Here is a 20,438-nt window from a genome sequence, read left to right as displayed (position 1 = left end):
CCAAAAGCTTATGGAAAGTACCTTACGAAGGTTTCGAGAAAAAGCTTTCATAATCTTCTGAGGAAAGGCTTACGAAAGTCAGCAGAAGCTTCCAAAGCATTCCGAAACTTCAGGAAAGTTTCAATAGCCTCCGAGAATATGCTTCTAAAGTCTTCTGAGAAGAATCTTCCGTAATTTTTGTGGATAAACTTCCAAAAATAAAAAAAAAATATTGAAAAAAGCTACATAATGATTTTTGAATCAATTTTTGATGCTCACAAGAAGAAGTTTCCAAAGCATTTCAGGAGAATCTTCTAAAAGCTTCTAAAAATAACCTTTTGGAAGCTTCTGGGAAGCTATCAAAAGTTTCTGAGAAAATTGAAGACGTGTATTAAGAGTCTTCTTAAAACTTCAAAAAATGGAGAAGCTTTAAAAATTTTCTGAAAAAAGCCTCCAAAACTTCTAAACAGAAGCTTCTATAACATACCAAAAATTCATTCGAGCTTCTGATATGAAGCTTCCTAGTTTCCAAGAAGAATCAAGAAACTTCAAAGCTTCTGAGAAGAATCTTCTATATTTTTGAAAAAAATCTTTCCAAGCTTCTGAGAAGAAGCTTCCAAAAGATTTTGAAAAGAAGCTACCAAAAAGTTTCTGATAAGGTGCTACTGAAAACTATGAAAAGAAGCTTCCGAAAAACTTATGAAGAAGTTTGAAAAGGCAAATTGAAAGAAGATTTCGAAAACTTCTTCTTAGCTTAAATTTTCTTTTGAGAGTCTTTGAAAATATTCTGTGAAAATGCTTCAAAAATTTGCTGAGAAAATGCTATTAAATGTTTTTAAGAAGAAGCTTCCAAAAGCAGGAGCATCCGAAAGGTTCTTACAAGAAACTTCTAAAAGCTTCTGATAAAAATTTCACAAAAATTCTGAGAAACTTTTGCGCGTTGGAGAAGAAGATTCCAAAAGCCTCTGGAAACAACATTTCAAGAACTGCTTAACAGAAGCTTCTAAAACTTTGTGAAATGAAATTAACAAATGATTCTGAAAAAAAAACGTCTGAGGAAGAGATTACAAAGCTTCTGAGAAGATGTTTCTTGGAGTCCGAGGAAAAGCTTTTATAAGTTTCTGAGTTTAATCATTCAAATTATTCTCAGAAGCCATCAAACATTTCTATGAAAAAGCTTTCAAAAGCTTCTGAGGAGAAGCTTCTAAAAGCTTCTGAATTAAAGCTGCCAGGCTTCGAAAAGGTAAAGATTTCATGCAGGTATATTCTGGAAGATTGTTCGATTCATATGCAAACTATTCCTTAATAACCGACTCGTAATGATTCAGACTGGAATCAAATCGTGACATGAGTTTCCAAATGGCTTCCAACCCGACCACTAGTCGGTGCCATACAAAATCTCACAACTAGGGTGGGTGTACCAGTTATGGACATAGTGATTCCCTATTTCGCCATACGTGATAACTTTAACGTCTTTAAATTTTGAAAACTTTTGTGTGTGGTAGTAGTTAGATTTAAGATATATCTTGATGTTAAAACATTCAAAAAGATTTAAAATGTGAAACTTATCAAAATGTCACATATTGCCAAATAGGGAACCACTATGGCCATAACTGGTACACCTACCCTATGCAGCACAATATAAATCACATTCCGACGTCATGTTCCACCAAATGGGTTGCTGGTAAATGCCCATCTCCCGCTCTACTCAACCGAGTGTAAACTACATCAACTAAGAACTATGCGAGAAGACGCATCGAGTCATTGGTATTCGGTACGAGTCTGAACCTCACCCATAAAGTCTCGTCTTCCGAACGGAAACTCCATACAAACATACAGGGAGGTGAACCTTGAGCACCGCACATATCATACCAGCCGGCAAAAACCCGCACGATTCCACCTCGGAGCATTTTATGAAGACGAACAGTTTTGCAATTGCGGTCTTGGCAGGAATCTCCCCGGGCGCGTGCACTGCAGCCCTGACCTTAATGGTGGTCCAAAGTTCCATGAATGAACGGCAACAACCAACAACCAGAGGATACGAAGGGAGTTGGATGGCCATTTTCGCACATTGGGTAGACTATAGGGCAACTCACGGACAAAACTCATCATGGTGAATTGGCCAGGCATTGCAAAATTCGTTCTCATTTGATTTTGAAGCACGATCGAAGCAAGTGACGAAATACATCTCATTTGTATCGGTCTATGATGGACAATATTCCGCAAGTTGTAACAATCTTGATAAATAACAGAATGCAACCTAAATGCCGTTTTAAAAATAGTGGTGCAAAAACATTTTTAAGGGTAAAAAATAATGCCACCTTGGAATTTCTCAAAATATTCCAAAGTGATTTCGAAAATGGTGAATTGAGGGGTTCTTGTTACTATTTCAAGACTACTATTTGGAAATACTTTGTATCAAATACAACCCAAATACTATATTCTCAAAAATTGATGCAATTCTTTAAGGATTCGTTCTTGAATTTCGAATTTCCATCATGTTTTTATATCAGTGATGATTTGTATTAAGCTTCAAGTTGTGAATTTTGTTAGAAACAGTGTTATCAATTGTTGATCTAGATTTTGCTCCAGACACGGGCTCCATTCAATCCTAATGTGCATTGGAGACGATCAATTAATTGCTTATTGGAGCTTTCACACATTGCATTGTTCGGAGCTTTGTCTCTGTTCGCAGTGTCTGAGCTTGCCAGGACTTGTAGAACATATTGCTGTAGGGAAAGTGTACCATTTTTGGCCGTAGCGGTTCCCTATTTGGCCATAGGTGAAATTTCGAAAACCATCACTTAAACCTACAGAAAGATTCGAAATTGTAAATCAAATAAATTATCACGTATGGTGAAATACGGAACCACTATGGCCATAGCTGGTACGCCTACCCTATTTGCACTAGCTGGCTTTGGAGGAAAATGGTCTTCCAAACGAACTGCGATGCACGTGTGCCAACAAGACCAAGAGGCGTCAGTCGATTCCATTTTTCCACATTCAAAGGAGGAAACGAACGCCAATCAGTATAAGAATCGACTTTTGAAATAAGACCCTACAACTAGGCATGAATGATTTGAATATGTATCAGTAATTACCGTCAGTCCGAGTATTCATAGATTTCACAATTGAAATTATCTATCATTTATAGTACTAAAGATATGCACCAATCACATAGGTCTTTTGAATGCGTCACTTATCTGAAAAACATTGACTAAAGGTTTTGAAATGTTTTTTTTTTCCATTTTACTTATATGAAATGAAAAAGAAGTAATTCTTAAGAAGCTAAAAAAAGAGTTATCTCTCAGCTTCTTCTCAGAAGCTTGGAAGATTCACCCCTGAAGCTTGGAAGCTTTTTCCCAATAGCTTGGAAGCTTCTTCCCAAAAGCTTAGAAGCTTCTTTCCAATAGCTTGGAAGCTTCTTCCCAGAAGCTTGGCAGCTTTTTACCATAAGCTTGAAAGTTTCTTCGCAGGAGCTTGAAAGCTTCTTCCCAGAAGCTTGGAAGATTCTTTCCAGAAGCTTGGAAGATTCCCTTTCAGAACCTTGGAAGCGTCCTTGCAAAAGTTTGGAAGCTTCTCCTCAGAAGCTTGGAAGCTTCTCCTCAGAAGCTTGGAAGCTTCTCCTCAGAAGCTTGGAAGCTTCTCCTCAGAAGCTTGGAAGCTTCTCCTCAGAAGCTTGGAAGCTTCATCTTAGAAGTCTGGAAGCTTTTTCTCAGCTTGGAATGCTTCCTTCCAGAAGCTTGGTAGCTTCCTTACAGAAGCTTGGAAAGCTTCCTTCCAGAAGCTTGGAATGCTTCCTTCCAGAAGCTTGGAAAGCTTCCTTCCAGAAGCTTGGAAAGCTTCCTTCCAGAAGCTTGGAAAGCTTCCTTCCAGAAGCTTGGAAAGCTTCCTTCCAGAAGCTTGGAAGCTTCCCTCCAGAAGCTTGGAAAGTTTCCTTTCAGCAGTTTGGAAAGTTTTATTCCAGAAGCTTGGAAAGCTTCCTTCCAGAAGCTTGGAAGCTTCCTTCCAGAAGCTTGGAAACTTCTTCCCAGAAGCTTGGAAACTTCTTCCCAGAAGCTTGGAAACTTGGAAGCTTATTCCGAGAAGCTTGGAAGCCTCTCCTTAGAAGCTTCTCCTCAGAAGCTTGGAAGCTTCTCCTCAGAAGCTTGGAAGCTTCTCCTCAGAAGCTTAGAAGCTTCTCCTCAGAAGCTTGGAAGCTTCTCTTCAGAAGCTTGGAAGCTTCTCTTCAGAAGCTTGGAAGCTTCTCTTCAGAAGCTTGGAAGCTTCTCCTCAGAAGCTTGGAAGCTTCTCCTCAGAAGCTTGGAAGCTTCTCCTCAGATGCTTGGAAGCTTCTCCTCAGAAGCTTGGAAGCTTCTCCTCAGAAGCTTGGAAGCTTCTCCTCAGAAGCTTGGAAGCTTCTCCTCAGAAGCTTGGAAGCTTCTCCTCAGAAGCTTGGAAGCTTCTCCTCAGAAGCTTGGAAGCTTCTCCTCAGAAGCTTGGAAGCTTCTCCTCAGAAGCTTGGAAACTTCTCCTCAGAAGCTTGGAAGCTTCTCCTCAAAAGCTTGGAAGCTTCATCTTAGAAATCTGGAAGCTTTTTCTCAGCTTGAAATGCTTCCTTCCAGAAGCTTGGAAAGCTTCCTTACAGAAGCTTGGATAGCTTCCTTACAGAAGCTTGGAAAGCTTCCTTACAGAAGCTTGGAAAGCTTCCTTACAGAAGCTTGGAAAGCTTCCTTACAGAAGCTTGGAAAGCTTCCTTACAGAAGCTTGGAAAGCTTCCTTACAGAAGCTTGGAAAGCTTCCTTACAGAAGCTTGGAAAGCTTCCTTACAGAAGCTTGGAAAGCTTCCTTACAGAAGCTTGGAAAGCTTCCTTACAGAAGCTTGGAAAGCTTCCTTACAGAAGCTTGGAAAGCTTCCTTACAGAAGCTTGGAAAGCTTCCTTACAGAAGCTTGGAAAGCTTCCTTACAGAAGCTTGGAAAGCTTCCTTACAGAAGCTTGGAAAGCTTCCTTACAGAAGCTTGGAAAGCTTCCTTACAGAAGCTTGGAAAGCTTCCTTACAGAAGCTTGGAAAGCTTCCTTACAGAAGCTTGGAAAGCTTCCTTACAGAAGCTTGGAAAGCTTCCTTACAGAAGCTTGGAAAGCTTCCTTACAGAAGCTTGGAAAGCTTCCTTACAGAAGCTTGGAAAGCTTCCTTACAGAAGCTTGGAAAGCTTCCTTACAGAAGCTTGGAAAGCTTCCTTACAGAAGCTTGGAAAGCTTCCTTCCAGAAGCTTGGAAAGCTTCCTTCCAGAAGCTTGGAAAGCTTCCTTACAGAAGCTTGGAAAGCTTCCTTCCAGAAGCTTGGAAAGCTTCCTTCCAGAAGCTTGGAAAGCTTCCTTCCAGAAGCTTGGAAAGCTCTTCCAAGCTTGGAAGCTTCCTTCCAGAAGCTTGGAAAGCTTCCTTCCAGAAGCTTGGAAAGCTTCCTTCCAGAAGCTTGGAAAGCTTCCTTCCAGAAGCTTGGAAAGCTTCCTTCCAGAAGCTTGGAAAGCTTCCTTCCAGAAGCTTGGAAAGCTTCCTTCCAGAAGCTTGGAAAGCTTCCTTCCAGAAGCTTGGAAAGCTTCCTTCCAGAAGCTTGGAAAGCTTCCTTCCAGAAGCTTGGAAAGCTTCCTTCCAGAAGCTTGGAAAGCTTCTCCTCAGAAGCTTGGAAAGCTTCCTTCCAGAAGCTTGGAAAGCTTCCTTCCAGAAGCTTGGAAAGCTTCCTTCCAGAAGCTTGGAAAGCTTCCTTCCAGAAGCTTGGAAAGCTTCATTCCAGAAGCTTGGAAAGCTTCCTTCCAAAGGCTAAAAAGATTTTATTGAATCTAGAATGTATTTGTCATATATGTTTTTTGTTTTTTATGTTTCACGTTATAATCATTGTATAGGTGAATTCATGCGATTCTGCTCGTTCATTAAGATTTAAGTGCCAACAATTTGCGCTTCGTGTTGAAACACCCTTTGTTCTCGTAAATGGTCCACTGAACTCAGCCATGTATGTAAAGGTTTCGCGTGCCTCAAAAAGTAAAAGCCTACCAGCTTAATACATCGAAAATGTGCGACGTGCGAACAGGAGCATAAAATTCAAAAGCTGGTTGGTGGTGTTATTTAATCGATACATGATGCAGACAGAGCTTGCTTGGTTGAGCAATCCACGTAGGAAAAAAAAAAGCTGCACGCTAAGTGCATGCAGAGGGAAAGCCCAAAATTTCACCTTTCAAAGGCAGTAGGCGATGTAGCCCATGCAATAAACAATCGGTGGTATCGTCGCTACAGCTTTTTACAGTTTCCTACAGAGCCTGGCAACGAAACTCGGCGTTCTTATTGACTGAAAGGCATCGTTAATTTAGTCCGCATTACTTGAAAGCGACATTTGCGGAGAAATGCCTCGTTTCCCCGTGGTTGTGGTGTTGGAGCAATTTGCCTTCACGCCATCGTCGCATCGTTGACGATATTCACCGGGATGGAAATTATTTGAGTCATTGCTTCTTCAGTGGAAATTTTTCGTGCTTTCACCTCCCTGTGATGATGTGTTTTTTTTTTGTGCGCTGCGAAATCCGAGTAGGCCTTTTTGCATGACGCTATTTTATGAATGAACAAGTCATGCGAGATTAAAGCGATCAACCAACCATGCTGCTCCATAATTTGAAGTGTGTGCCGGGGATGATGCTGAAAATCGACTGAGGATAAGTACAGTGACTCCAATTTATATTCGTATAGGGCACTGCTTCCATAGAATTTATCAGATGATCAGGCTTTGCAGAATTCGTTCTCATTTGAGTTTGAGGCACGATCAAAGAAGGCGAAGAAAAATATCCTATCTGTATCGGTCCACGATCGGCAATGTTTATCAAATTGTAACAAGCCTGATAAATAACAGCAGCAAACAAGAGCCCCAAAGAGAGAGCGATGATAAAACTCGTCTTTCTCGCACAAGGTTTCAAGCTTGTTTAGATGGATCTTATCATGCACTACTATTCCCTGGTCAAATCGGAGCTGTAGCAGAAGATGATAAACAGACTCTCATGATGTGTTGCGGATCATGATTGTTACAGAGAGCGATAAGTAAGAGATATTCTCTATTCTCTCCGAATTCAATCACTGTTTAAGACACAAATTCATTACTTTTTTTTATTATTGCAAAGATGAAAGTAAATTTAGAAGAAAAAGTTTCTTATTGTCAATTGCTGGCGCCTATGATCTGATAAAGTATTTTATATTAAATATACGCCTGATATGGAAACAGTATCCTGTACGAATATGAGTATGAGTCACTTTACATATTTCTACTCGGTTGGCGACTACGGCGTCGGAACGATTTATTTGAAATTCATGAAAAGCAAACAACTTGAGATGCGAGCTTGCCTTCGTCTCACTCCATCCAATTTTGCGCCAAAATCTTTGACGTGGTGACAGGCCTACTTTGGTTCGGTTGGTTCGAACAGGGACAAACAAAGTCTTTAGCAGTGATTCCAAAAACTTGCTGAAGTCTATACGCTGCTGAAATGTTAATACCCCAAAGTTGATCATGTTAATTGAGCCATTGAAAGCGTGGTGGAAATTCTCTTCTAGTGGAAAGTTTTCGCAAGCAGGACATAGCACTGATTTCACATCGCATCCAGCCTTCAAGTTCCAGAATATTACACCACATGATGAATGAAGCTAAATATAGGATGTAACAAGTGTGTGACACACTTTCCGGTGCCGTTTACCCGTAGTCACCGGCTGTACACTATTATGAATGAGTTTTAACTCCCACGGCATCATCGTTTGGTGCTTGATGAAGTTGTTCGTTGAGCTCGTTGAAAGTGACTCGGTTGAACTTTGAACTTTTTCAAGATGAGGGATCTGATGAAGATGTGTTCATTAGATTCGGTTGGATAAAGTTCAAACGCTTTAGAGTGACATTTTTTTAATACGTGTTTGATGATCCAAGAAGGTAATGATGATGTTCCAAGTGATGCACTTGACATTTTAGCGCATAGCTGTAAATTAGTTTCCTATATTTGTTGAACCGTAAGGCGAGATGATGAGGTTTCATATAACATTTTGAGAGTCTTCCTGCAATCCCAAAAAATACACGTGATTCATTGAGATGATTGCTCATTTTCGACAGTTTATGCAGCCCACATACGCTCAGACGGTTTGACCAACGTTGACTGCACGTTAGTGAATCAAATGTCACCCAACACGCAGCCACCAATACATTGTCATCTCCTATTCTTATTGCAACTATTTTATTCCGCAACACCAGTTTATCACCACTTGAACAGAATATTGCAGTGATCGATCACCACGTGCCCAGCGATTTTCTGGGCTTCGCATTGCAATTTTCGAAAACGTTCTCCGTGTTGATAAATATTGACACATTATCGAACAGCATCCATAAAATAAATTTTCTATTGTGTTTAAAATAACTTTTTTTTTCTATCTTTAATAACGACATGTTTAGCCCTGGGCTAGTTCATCTCGGGACCAACGGCTTTACTTCCCTTCCGAAGAAAGTCGTCATTGAAATTTTTAGTGACTATCTCGGGGATGGGATTCGATCCCAAGTCCTCGGCGTGAGAGGCGTGTGTTCTAACCACTACACCAGCAGGGTTGCCACATTTAAATTTGTATTTTTTCCTTCAATTATCTGTATTTCTGTATCCTAGAACAAAATATCTGTATTTTAAATCTGTCTGCTTCAAAATTTAGCTAGGAGTTAAAATTATGCAAGAAATTCATGAAAATACCAATCATTTGTAACTACATTGCGAAGTTGTCACATCAATGTTTAAATAGTAAAGCTTTCAAAAATAGAAATTTTCATGTTACTCTAAAATCTGTATAAATCTGTATAATTTTGCCCAAATTCTGAATGAAATCCATGGAGTAACTCCAGATGAAATCGATAAAATAACTTCTGAGAATTCCTGACGTATTTTTGTCCAAAAATTCTGAAGTAATCCCTGGAGGAGTTCCAAGTGGAATCCCTGAAACAACTTCTGATGGAATCCTTATAGGAACTCATGATGAAATTCCTGGAAGAGTTCATGATGATCCCTAGAATGAATCCTGATAGAGTTCCTTGAGGAACTCCAGATGTAATCTTTGGAGGAATTTCAGGTGGAATCTCTAAAGGCACTCTGATGGAAGCCCTACTCCTGATAGAATCCGTATAGTAACCCCTGATGGAATTCTTGATGGAATCTTCGGAGGAATTGCTAAAGACATTATTGACGCATTCCCTGGTGGAATTATTGGAGTAACTCCTTACGTAATCCCTAGAATATCTCCTTAAGCCTGTAATCGATAAAGGATTTCCTGATAGAATACCTGTAGGAATTCCAGGTGTAATCTCTGAAGGAACTCCTGATAGAATCATTCAGAATTCCAAGTGAAATCTCTGAATGAATTCCTGATGAAATTTCTCTAGAGAAATTTCTTATGTTATTGCAAGAGAAAGTCCTGCTCAAATCTCTGGAGGAGTTCCAAGTGGATTCCCTGAGAGAAACTTCGGATGGAGCTCCCGGAGGAAATCTAGCGGAAATTCCTGAAAGAACTCCTAATGGAATCCCTATAAGAACTTCTAATCAAATCCCCAGAAGAACTCTTGTTGAAAATCCTAGAAAAACTTACGATAGAATCCCTAGAGGAACTTACCATGGAATCTCTAGAGGAAATCCTGTTAGAAACCATGAAGGAACTCCTAATGGAATCCTTCGTAGAATTCATGATATAATCTTTAGAAGTTCTTCTGGTGGAATTCCTGGGAGAACTCGTGTTTAAATCTCTAGTCGGCAAACAAATTTCCTGGGATCTCAAGAAGTAAAAGACGAGTATCAGTAAATCGTGCTTCGTTGCTAAGCAACCGGACAATTTGTTAGCTGAGTCTCAGTTAAAATTGGAAAACCGAGACTCGCACAGCCGAGCTCGTGAAAAAAATCTAACTGTGTAGAGGAACTACTGATAAAATACCTGGAGGAAGCTTTGATGGAGTTCCTGATAGAATCTCTGAAAGAATTTCTGGTGGAATCCTTACAATAACTTCTGTTGTAAACTTTTGAAGTTCTCCATAAAGTTTTCAACTAACAGTAAGGCCATCAAATTTTCGATAATATCTTGCTTTTAGTTCGTAACACAATATAGAGTGCGATTGAGACTTCAAAGTAAAATGTTTGCACTCAAATGAGCTTTCAAGTTGCTTAAATAAAGCTCTCCGAGCATTTGAGAGAAAACGTTTCAGGTTCTCAAAAGACAAAATCACAAGGTTTTAAGAGACAGCTTTTCGAGCTTCTGGAAGTAAGCTTTTCAAGCATATGAGAAGAAAGTTTCCAAGCTTCTGACAGAGCATCTGAGAGGAAGCTTTTCAAGCTTCCTAAAATAAACTTTGTAAAGTAAACACTTTAAGTTACCGAAATGAAGCTTGTCGAACATCGAAAATTAATGAAAGATTTTTTGAATGGAATCTGTTAGCTTCTGAAAGGAAAATTTTCAAGCTTCCTAAAAGAAGCTTTTCAAGCTTCTGAAAGGAAGCTTTTCAAGCTTCTGAAAGGAAGCTTTTCAAGCTTCTGAGAGGAAGCTTTTCAAGCTTCTGAGAGGAAGTTTTTCAAGCTTCTGAGAGGAAGTTTTTCAAGCTTCTGAGAGGATGCTTTTTAAGCTTCTGGGACGAAGCTTTTCAAGCTTCTGAGAGAAAGTTTTTCAAACTTTTGAAAGGAAGCTTTTTCATGTTTCTGAAAGAAAGCTTTCAAGCTTCTGAAAAGAAACTTTTCAAGCTTCTGAAAGGAAGAATCAAAAGCATCTGGAAGGAAGCTTTTCAACCTTCTGAAATGAACCTTTCAAGCTTCTGAGAGGACGCTGTACAAGCTTCTAAAAAGAACCTTTACAAGAAGCTTCTGGAAGGAAGTTTATCAAGCTTCTGAAAGGAAGCTCTTCAAACATCTGAAGGAAGCTTTTTAAGCCTCTGAGAGGAAGTTTTCAAGCTCCTGAGAGAATGCTTTTCAAGTTTCTGGAAGAAAGCTTTACAAACATTTGAATGGAAGCTTTCGAAGCCTCTGAAAGAAGCTTTACAAGCTTCTGAGAGGAGCCTCATCCAGCTTCTGAGAAGAAGCTTTACAAGTTTCTGAAAGGAAGCGTTACAAGCTTCTGGAAGGAAGCTTTTCAAGCATGAAACCTTTCCAAACGCTGATTTCTAAATGGAAGTTTGGCGATTCTATACCATTACCCGGAATGCAATTTACCGGAAAAACCATTTACCGGAATGCACCATTACCCGGAAAGTCAAATCTTCCATTTTCGACGACCGTTATCGGTACATTTGTATACAATTTTTATTCTCTTCCATTGATGCTCAGCACAAATTATGTCACGCTGACGATGGACATTCTCGACTCCCTCGGTTTCCATAACCACTTCTTCGAAAAACATCTTCAAACAGCTATGGACCAAATATGTTGTCCTGATTCTATACCATTACCCGGAATACCATTACCCGGAATGCAATTTACCGGAAGACCATTTACCGGAATGTACCATTACCCGGAAAAACCATTTACCGGAATGTACCATTTACCGGAATGCACCATTACCCGGAAAGCCAAATCTTCCATTTTCGATGACCTTTCATTGATACGCAGCACAAATTATGTCACGCTAACCACGGGCATTCTAGACTCTCTCGGTTTCCATTAACACTATTTCAAAAGACATCTTCAAACATCTATGGATCAAATATGTTGTTCTTCTTGATAGCGTTACGACTCAACTGGGACAAAACCTGCTTCTCAGCTGTTCTAGGAGCATTTCTACAGTTAACAGCTAAGAGCCTATGTCAACCGACCATTTTGGCAATCGTTCATAGTTTGACAAGTATGTAAATACTCTAGCTTTGAAACGTTGTCAAATTTGTCAACCAGAAATAATTTTGAACCGGCGATATTCAATTCTACCAACCTCAGCTTGATATTTCTGAATAACTTCACTTTGCCGCAACGTAAGCCTTAAACTATAAACGAATATCACAATACCAAAATTTGATTAAACATGTTATTTTACTGGCGACCTAATTAAAAAAAATCGCCTGATATAAATCGGAATACTGTCTTCAACTTTAGGCTATAAAACTAAACATAACAGGCAATGATAGAAAGAATGAAAAGAATTATTAATTTTCTTTTATGTCCGAGACCACTTGGAAGGTACCATCATTAAAAATCGAAATCGAAAAAGCCTAACAAATAAGGTAGGTTGCATTTGAGTAAATAGAACATCTCAGCGTTTGAAAATGTTTTGAGTTATGATGGTTTTCTTATTCTTTTACGTTAAAACAGATCAGAATCCAATTTTGATGTTGTATCAAAATATAAAAAAAACACTTATCTTGCAACATACAACAGTTAAATTTTCATGTCAGCTCTATGGTTTGGGGAAAGCAAAAAAAAAAACAAAACGAAAACTAAGAGTGCCTATTCGCCATTGTAACGTCCATCTTTGGAACCTCAATAGATCTACTCTTCCTTTGATTTTGATTGATTGTGCTATTTTTCTCCGAATGTCATAACTCTGAATGTCTGTACCCTTAGTTCAATACCAGTATAATAAACAAGAAAGAACAATAAGCAATCAAAATAATAAGATATTTGGTCATTTTCTACCAGTGGCCCGGGAAGTGGGTAGGACAGGTAAGACATGTACTAAGCACAAAAACACCTGGGTAGGACAGTCAAAGCATTGTCCTACCCACGTTTCAACAATAAAAAAACAAGTTCAGTAGCGAAGCAAACTCGATTAACATCGTACTTATTCTTAAGGAAGACACAATAAGCTTTTCCATTGCATTTTCATACTTAGTAAAGCGTGATATGGTTTGTGCATGACCCCAAAAAGTACTGGCTCGTTAGAAAAACGATTGAGAATATCTACAGTGAAAATCCTGAGGAAATAATTGTAATAATTGCTACAAGAAACTTCTTGATTCGTTAGAAAAAATAACAAATAGAGCAATTCCCTACCGTATTTCTGAATGAATCAATGGATGGTTTCTGGTAGTATGTTTCTTTTTAGATATTGGGTTTTTTTTCAATGCAAGTTTCTAAAATGACTCTGTTTTAATGGAAGGTGTCTAAAGTATCTGTTTTAACCAAAATGGTCTTTAATATTTTTTTCTTATTATGCTTGCCATAAATCCTGGTGAAAAATTGTTTAGGCTCCAAAGAAACATTCGGAGACTATAACGGGTTCAACAATTTCGCCTCAAATTCCCCGACGAAAAGCTTCAGAAATTATCATAGTGATTTTCTTTAGAATTCTTTCAAAGTCTCCAACAGGGCCCCCCAGAAATTCTTCTAGAGATTTTTCTACCAATTCTCCCGGAAATTATTCCAGCGATGTTTCAAAAAATGCTTATAAGATTTTCTCCAGAATTGCAAAGCTATTACCTCCAGTAATGTTCTCAGGTATTACTTTTTTATTTATTTATTTTTTTCTAAACTATCCTAGCAGGTCCTTCAGATATGTTTCCACTGAACCTTCAACCAAATTGAAAATCTTCCAAAGATTTCTATAGAATTTCTTCCGGAGATATCCACAGCGGTTTATTCCAGAGTGTTAAAAAATAAAATATTAACGGTTTTTTAAAGAAACCCTGCAAGAATTATCTGTCTATCCATGTGGATTCCTTCAAGAATTCATCTACGTTTCCTCTCAGAAATATAAAACTCCTTGAGGGGTTCTACGAATAAATCTATTATTTTTCTTGGAATTTTTCCTGCATTTCACTAATGTAGTTTTACCGAAGATTTAATAAAAAAATACTCGAAAAAACATGCGGTCTTCAAAATTTTATTAAGGTATCCACACCAGTTCATACTATATCATTTTTTCCTATAATTCCTCCTATCAAATTATTAAGAGTGACTTTAAAACCTAGCCAATCGTAGAGGATACTCTACGATTTTCTATAGTAATGCCTCACGAATTTATTTTTCAGAACAAGTTTCTTGGCATTTCTCTGGAGACATTACTTGAAGGAACACTGAAAAAAAAAACTTTCAAGACCTGCTTAAAAGAATTTCAAAGAATTACTGGAGGAATTTCTTTTAAAGAAATTGAAGGAATCTTTGGATCTATTGCTGAAGATATCTTTAGAAAAATTCCATATAAATCCTAAAAAACAATTTCAAAGAAAAATCTCTAGAAATGTTGGAGGTTTTCCCAGGAATATCGATGGATGAATCAATGGTTAAAAATTTGAAGGAGTTAGCAACTCTTATGTACTGGCTCCTAATAGGTTTCCTTTTCTTGGTTCTTGTTTGGTATCTTTGCGGCCTATGTTTGGTTCCTTTTAGGTCTCTTTTTTCAGGTCTTCAATTTCTGCGTTTGATGCCTTCAAGTATAGTATCTTTCTATTTCCAGTCGAGGGTTAAAATTTTTATCTTAGCTTCACTGTGCACAAAATATTTGCCAACGTGTCCTACCCATGGTTTCAAATGTGGACGCGCCTCTGTTTTCTACTAAACACATTTTGCCAAAAATGCCGAGATCGGTGGAACTCGAAAGAACCGCCAACCAAATAAAAAAGGGTGAATATCAGATGACCCGAAATGGGTTATTTTAAAAAAGGAATATACGGGGGATTTAAAATCGATTAATTTATGTTTGCGGAAACGACATTCGGCGAATTGGCACTCGGCGAAAAGTATCAAAAATTCTAATTATTGCTTATTTATTAACATTTGGACGTTCTTAGAATCGACAGTTAAATATTAAGTAACATAGTTGTAGCCAAATTAAGCCAGTTCAGCCAAGACAAGCTGAAAAGAAAAGTTGATCGAACAGCTTATTTTTAAAAGAAGGGTGAATCATTTATGAAATGCAGATATGGTACATATTGACATGATCAAGTATGAAGATATCTCCTCTCTGGTGCTTATGAATTTTAAAATAAGATCCTAAATATATAGAAGATTTTAAATATTTTTAAGTCAACAAAGGGAGCCAGACCCAATTCTTGGCACTTTTGATTCGCTTCGGCAGTGGGGTTTTTTGAAAACTACACAGCTCATATTTGGCCACAATATGCGTTGCAGTGAAATGCTCCTTATTGCAAAGTTTCTGACTATTCGGCCGAGAAAAACCCCCCATGCCAAAGTGAGTCATGGAAGTGCCCAAGTGGTTATGCACCCTATTGATATGAATGACCGTAAAACGGTTTAAAGGACTTTTATGAAAAAAGTCGAGAAATGGAGATATAAATTTCCGGTAAATAGTCCTTCCGGGTAATGGTTTTCCGGTAAATGGTTCATTCCGGTAAATGGTTTTCCGGGTAATGGTCTTCCGGTGAATTGCATTCCGGGTAATGTCGGAGAACCTGTTGTCCTTCTTGCCGGCGTTGCGACTCAACTGGGACAAAACCTGCTTCTAAGCTGGTCTAGGAGCATTTCTACAGTTAATAGCTTAGAGCTAATTATGCATTCGTTCATAGTTTGACAAGTATGTAAATATCAAGACGAAAACTAAGAGCGTCTCGGTGATTAAAAGTAGGGACACTATTCGCCATTGTGACGTCCGTCTTTGGATTCCGAAATATTGAACCTCAATAGATCTACTTTTCCTTTGAATTTGTTTGATTGTGCTATTTGTCTGTACCCGAATTCAATTCCAGGGTAATACACTAGAAAGAACAATAAGCAATCAACAGTAGAAGATTTTGGTTATTTTTGACAAATCACATTTTGCCAAAATTGCCAAGATCGGTGGAACTCGAAAGAACTACCAACCAAATAAAGAAGGGTGAATATCAGATGGCCCGAAATAAGTCATTCTAAAAAAAGGACATACGGGGGATATGCATCCGGTTGATTGACGTTTGTGGAAATGACATTCGGTGAATTGACACTCAGTGAAAAGTAGCACAACCAATAGTATTAAAATTCTAATCATTGCTTATTTATTATCATTTGGATGGAGAACCGACGGTCGAATGTAAAAAGTAAAGTTAAATAGATGTAGCCAAATTTAGCCAGTTCAGCCATGACAAGCTGAGAAGATAATTTGAAAGAACAGCTTATTTTTAATAGAAGGGTGAATCATCTATGAAATGCAAATACAGTCGCCTCTCCACATCTCGATATCGAAGGGACCATCGAGATAGGGAGAGATCGAGACAAAGAACAAATTTTTGTTGAATACTAGATTGAAAAACACTCCGTTGCCAAGAAAGTAATAAACAAACAGACGTCATTTTGCGCTCCTAATTTGTTTTGAATTCCAAAACATTGGTCTAGTAACCTTCGATATTGGTCATATCGACATACGGAGAGAAAATTGAGAACAAACAATCAACAGAAACACATCGAGATATGGAGATATCGAGATAAGGAGGATATCGAGATATGGAGAGTGAAAATGTATGCAGACTGAAGGGACTTATGAAATCATCGACATAGGGAGAGATATCGAGATGTAGAACATCGAGATGTGGAGAGTCGACTGTATATGAATATGGTGCATATTTACATAATGGAGTATGAAGATATCTTAGACTCCTCGTTGATGCTTATGTATTTTGAAGGAAAAACCTCCCCTGTCCATTACCGTTGGTGGTCATTTTAAATATTTTTAAGTAAACATACTGACCTGAATGACCTAAAACGGTCAAAAGGAATGGATACATAATTTTCCGGTAAATGGTCCTTCCGGGTAATGGTTTTCCGGTAAATGGTCCTTCCGGGTAATGGTTTTCCGGTAAATGGTCTTCCGGTAAATTACATTCCGGGTAATGGTTTTCCGGGTAATGTCGGATAACCAAGTTTGTCAATCTCTTTACTTATGGTTAGCATTTCAAATTGCACTAAAGGTTTCTAATTTGAAAATTTCTTACAAAATATTTCGGCTCTCTTGTTTTCTGAATATGGTTTGTTGATTATTCATCGTAGTATGAATAATTTTCCGATTAATAATTACCCCGACCAGTGGCATCCCGGCCGTATAGGAGGAGATCCCCCAGCACCGGACACTTATGCCACTAAATTCATAATTCGAAAAATATTGGTTTTATGTGCTCGTGTTACCCATTTATGATAAATATTATCATTTTTATAGTGTACAAAAATAAATTTGAAAATATAAATATGAATTTTGACATTGCATTTTGATGATGTATTTTAGTACCAAATTGATCGATCTTGAAAGGTGGCACCCAATACCGGACACAATCTGGAAATGCCTCGAATTCTGTTAATAAGAACATCATTGAATGTGTTTACTTTAGGAATAGCATATAATTGTCAATTCATTGCATTTGCAACATTTACAAGAACAATTTGAGTATATCATAGTTTGCAAGATGTCCATCAAAAACCTCTTTCTTATATGATGAAAAATAGCACATTTTACGATGTTGTACTGAATGTTCATTTTTCTTAATTTTATTGCATGTTTGATACCATGATCGACGGAATCCATGAAAAATGAATGTATTTTGAGACACTCGTGCAATAATTACAAAGATATCATATAACAAATCAGGCTGTCCGAAACTGGGGGACAGGAGGTGCTTAAACAAAATTGTAATTTGTCCATATTTAGTCCAATTATGGTACAAAATACATTCATACTATCAAATGGTCGGTGTTTAGTCAGACTGGACCAAGTGCTTTTTGGTGGTTTCACGAAAATGAACTCCAACCATTCGAAATAACAAAATGTTTGCATTAATTGCTGCTATATTGATCCTTATCTATTTAATGAATCATCTGTAACAAAATAGCACCGGAAAAATCAGAATTGATGGCGTCGTTGACTTATCTATGCAAGGCCAAAATATCATCTAGTCCGGTCTGTCTGAACACCGACCAAATTAGGATTATGTTCGAATATGCTTGCGTGATCCAAAGTATTTTTTCATATTCAAAATAATTACTAAATAGGCTCAAAATTAAGGCAATACGTCAATTTTTTTGAAATTTTTAATCTTTTGTACTTTTTTAAAAAGGCATGCACATTTCAAGGATGTGTTATTCTACGCAAACATTAGTCTCCATAATAACTTCCTTTACTACTAATACACCATCTTGATTGGACCATGATTTCTCAATGTTTCGACTTTGTCCGGTATTGGGTGCTGTCCGGTACTGGGGGATCTCCCCCTACCTATCTTGTTAATTATGAACCACGCTCATCCAACCAACTGAAAAATGTGCATCCGACCGAGTTAAACCTTAACTTGATTACTGTCACTCCCGGGCCAACGTCAAGCGCACACACACCCAGTTGATATCCAATTATCACGCTCGAGGGGCCGCAACCCCGTCGTGGCATTCCCATCCCAAAACTGATTATCATTTTTCTGACCTCAATTTTCGCTCTTCTCGCTTCCAGGAGGTGAAACCACCCGCCACGCAGCCAAAAACAAACATCGTCTGTCGGGGACGGAAGTTTTAAAAAATTCCCCCCCAGTGGGGGTTTGTCAACGTCACGCGAAACTACTTCCAATCAAGGCCACCGCTAGGAAGAAATCCTTTCCCCCCAGAAGCCCCCACGAAGACCACCAATGGATGAGGAACTCGAAAGCAAACTATGAGTAGTCGAGGGCCTTCGAGGCCCCAACCAGAAAGCGCAACTGTCCAAGCAACAGCCCGCAAGATGGCAGCAACAGCAGCAGCAGTAGGTTTAAGCAAGAGTTCGACCAACAAGAGTGGAAGTAGATCGACGGCAAACAGAGTGGCAAAGGGGACGGCCATGATGAGGAGCGGGACGGCCAGCGGAAGAAGAAGAAGAACAAGAAACGGATGCGGCAACGGTAGAGGGATCATGAAGTCTTCGTTTCGGGCTGTGTCGTCGGGTTTTACGGGCAACTTTCAGTGTCTACTGGTGGCGGTCGTTTTGGCGACGATTGCTGTCGGGAGTGGAGGTGTTTGGGCCGAGGAAGCGGAACCGTTCGGTGAGTAGTGAACTTATTTTATTTGAAAGTCTTTAATTTGTGAGTGAGCTTACTATTGCTTCGCTGATTTGTTTGCGGAGCACAAATTCTTAACAGATTGCTTTAGAAAATAATAAAAAGTTAATGAAACGGTCTCACCAAAAGAATGTTCGCCTATACATACTAATGTTCTCACAGAAACAGCTATTCAAATTTGTTGGTTTCGGCGTCTGTCGTATAGTTATATACTTTTTTAAAGTGTTTGTCCAAGGGCATGGGTTTTTCATTCACTCCGTCAATTATTCCTTTGGAGGATTTTGGAGAATTTTTGAGATTTTGAGAATTGCTTAAACAATTTCCAAACGAAATTGGGGGTAGAAAAATACTCGGAAGGACCCATAATTATTTTTTGGAGTTATTCTAGTAGAAATTGGTTGAGGAAAACGGGGATGGAAAAAATCCCTGGTGTGGTTCATAGTGGAATTAGTGAAAGAAAGCATTGAGGATTTTTTGAAGAAAAATTTGGATATATTCCTTTAAAATTATTAGGCTTTCGAAATATTGTTCAGTATAGATTAACGCTTGATTTTCTCATATAAAAAATACAGTCGACTCTCCACATCTCTCGATATCGAAGGACCATCGAGATAGGGAGAGATCGAGCCATAGAACAAATTTTAAATGAATACTAGATTGAAAATCACTCCGTTACCAGGAAAATTAAAAACAAACAGACGTCATTTCGTGTTTGTTAATTGTTTTGAATCCCTAAAACCAAGTCTAGTATCTTTTGATAACGGGAATATCGTCATACGAAGAGAAAATCGGGAATGAAAATCACATCGAGATAAGGAGATATCAAGACATGGAGAGTGCAAATGTATGCAGAATGAAGAGACCGAAAAAATCATCGACATAGGGAGAGATATCAAGATGTAGAACATCGAGATGTAAAGAGTCGACTGTAACTCATTTAGTTTCTTACAAATAAGTAATCAAAAATCTCTTGCGTTTGTTCGAATGTAAACATATGAATGACAAGTGCGACTAATGAAAAGTGTAAAAAGTACTTTAGATATTTCAGTTTCGATTATTGCGAAAAACTCTTTCAGAAATTCTTCCAAGTATTCATTTAGTGTACCATAGTTTAAGAACCGCTTTTAACCCAAGGCATAAAGAAAGTCATGAGATTCCATTTAAAATATCTCCGAAGCATCCTTTATAAATTACACTTTCAAGAATGGAAATTCTGATTCAGGGATTTATTCTGAAATTCCTCAGAGATTTCTTGAATAATATCTCCAGGGATTTTTAAGGCATTCATTCAGAGATTCCTCCAAGATCTCGAATTCTCAGGAATTCGTCAAAGAATTAGCCCAGTTATTTCTCCAAGAATTTCTTTAGGAAGAACTTTCCAGAAATTCTTGCAGAGGCACCTCCGGAGATTCCTCCAGAATTATTTTTGCAGAGCTTCTTCCAGAGATTTATTATTTTGGCAATTTCTCCAACGTATTTTTCTAGGGAAGCCTCCAGATAGTGTCTATAGCTAAGAAATTCTCCTG

At 38.3% G+C, this 20,438-nt stretch overlaps 1 protein-coding gene across 3 annotated transcripts in view; it reads left to right on the top strand.

Moving 5' to 3' along the window:
- Positions 1-20,438, top strand: part of LOC5575947 — a 547,305-nt gene that overhangs the window by 78,457 nt on the left and 448,410 nt on the right. For all 3 annotated transcript variants that reach the window (XM_021838036.1, XM_021838035.1, XM_021838034.1), the window contains exon 2: positions 18,336-18,897. In XM_021838036.1, coding sequence (XP_021693728.1) covers positions 18,534-18,897 — 364 coding nt within the window. In that variant the 5' untranslated portion in view covers positions 18,336-18,533. The remainder of the gene's footprint in view (positions 1-18,335; positions 18,898-20,438) is intronic.

This window comes from Aedes aegypti, chromosome 1 (genome assembly GCF_002204515.2).
Source record: "Aedes aegypti strain LVP_AGWG chromosome 1, AaegL5.0 Primary Assembly, whole genome shotgun sequence".
In the NCBI taxonomy this organism is placed as follows: Eukaryota; Metazoa; Arthropoda; class Insecta; order Diptera; family Culicidae; genus Aedes; species Aedes aegypti.
The sequence above is the reverse complement of the archived record's forward strand: the minus strand, read 5'-3'. Positions and strand labels throughout refer to the sequence as shown.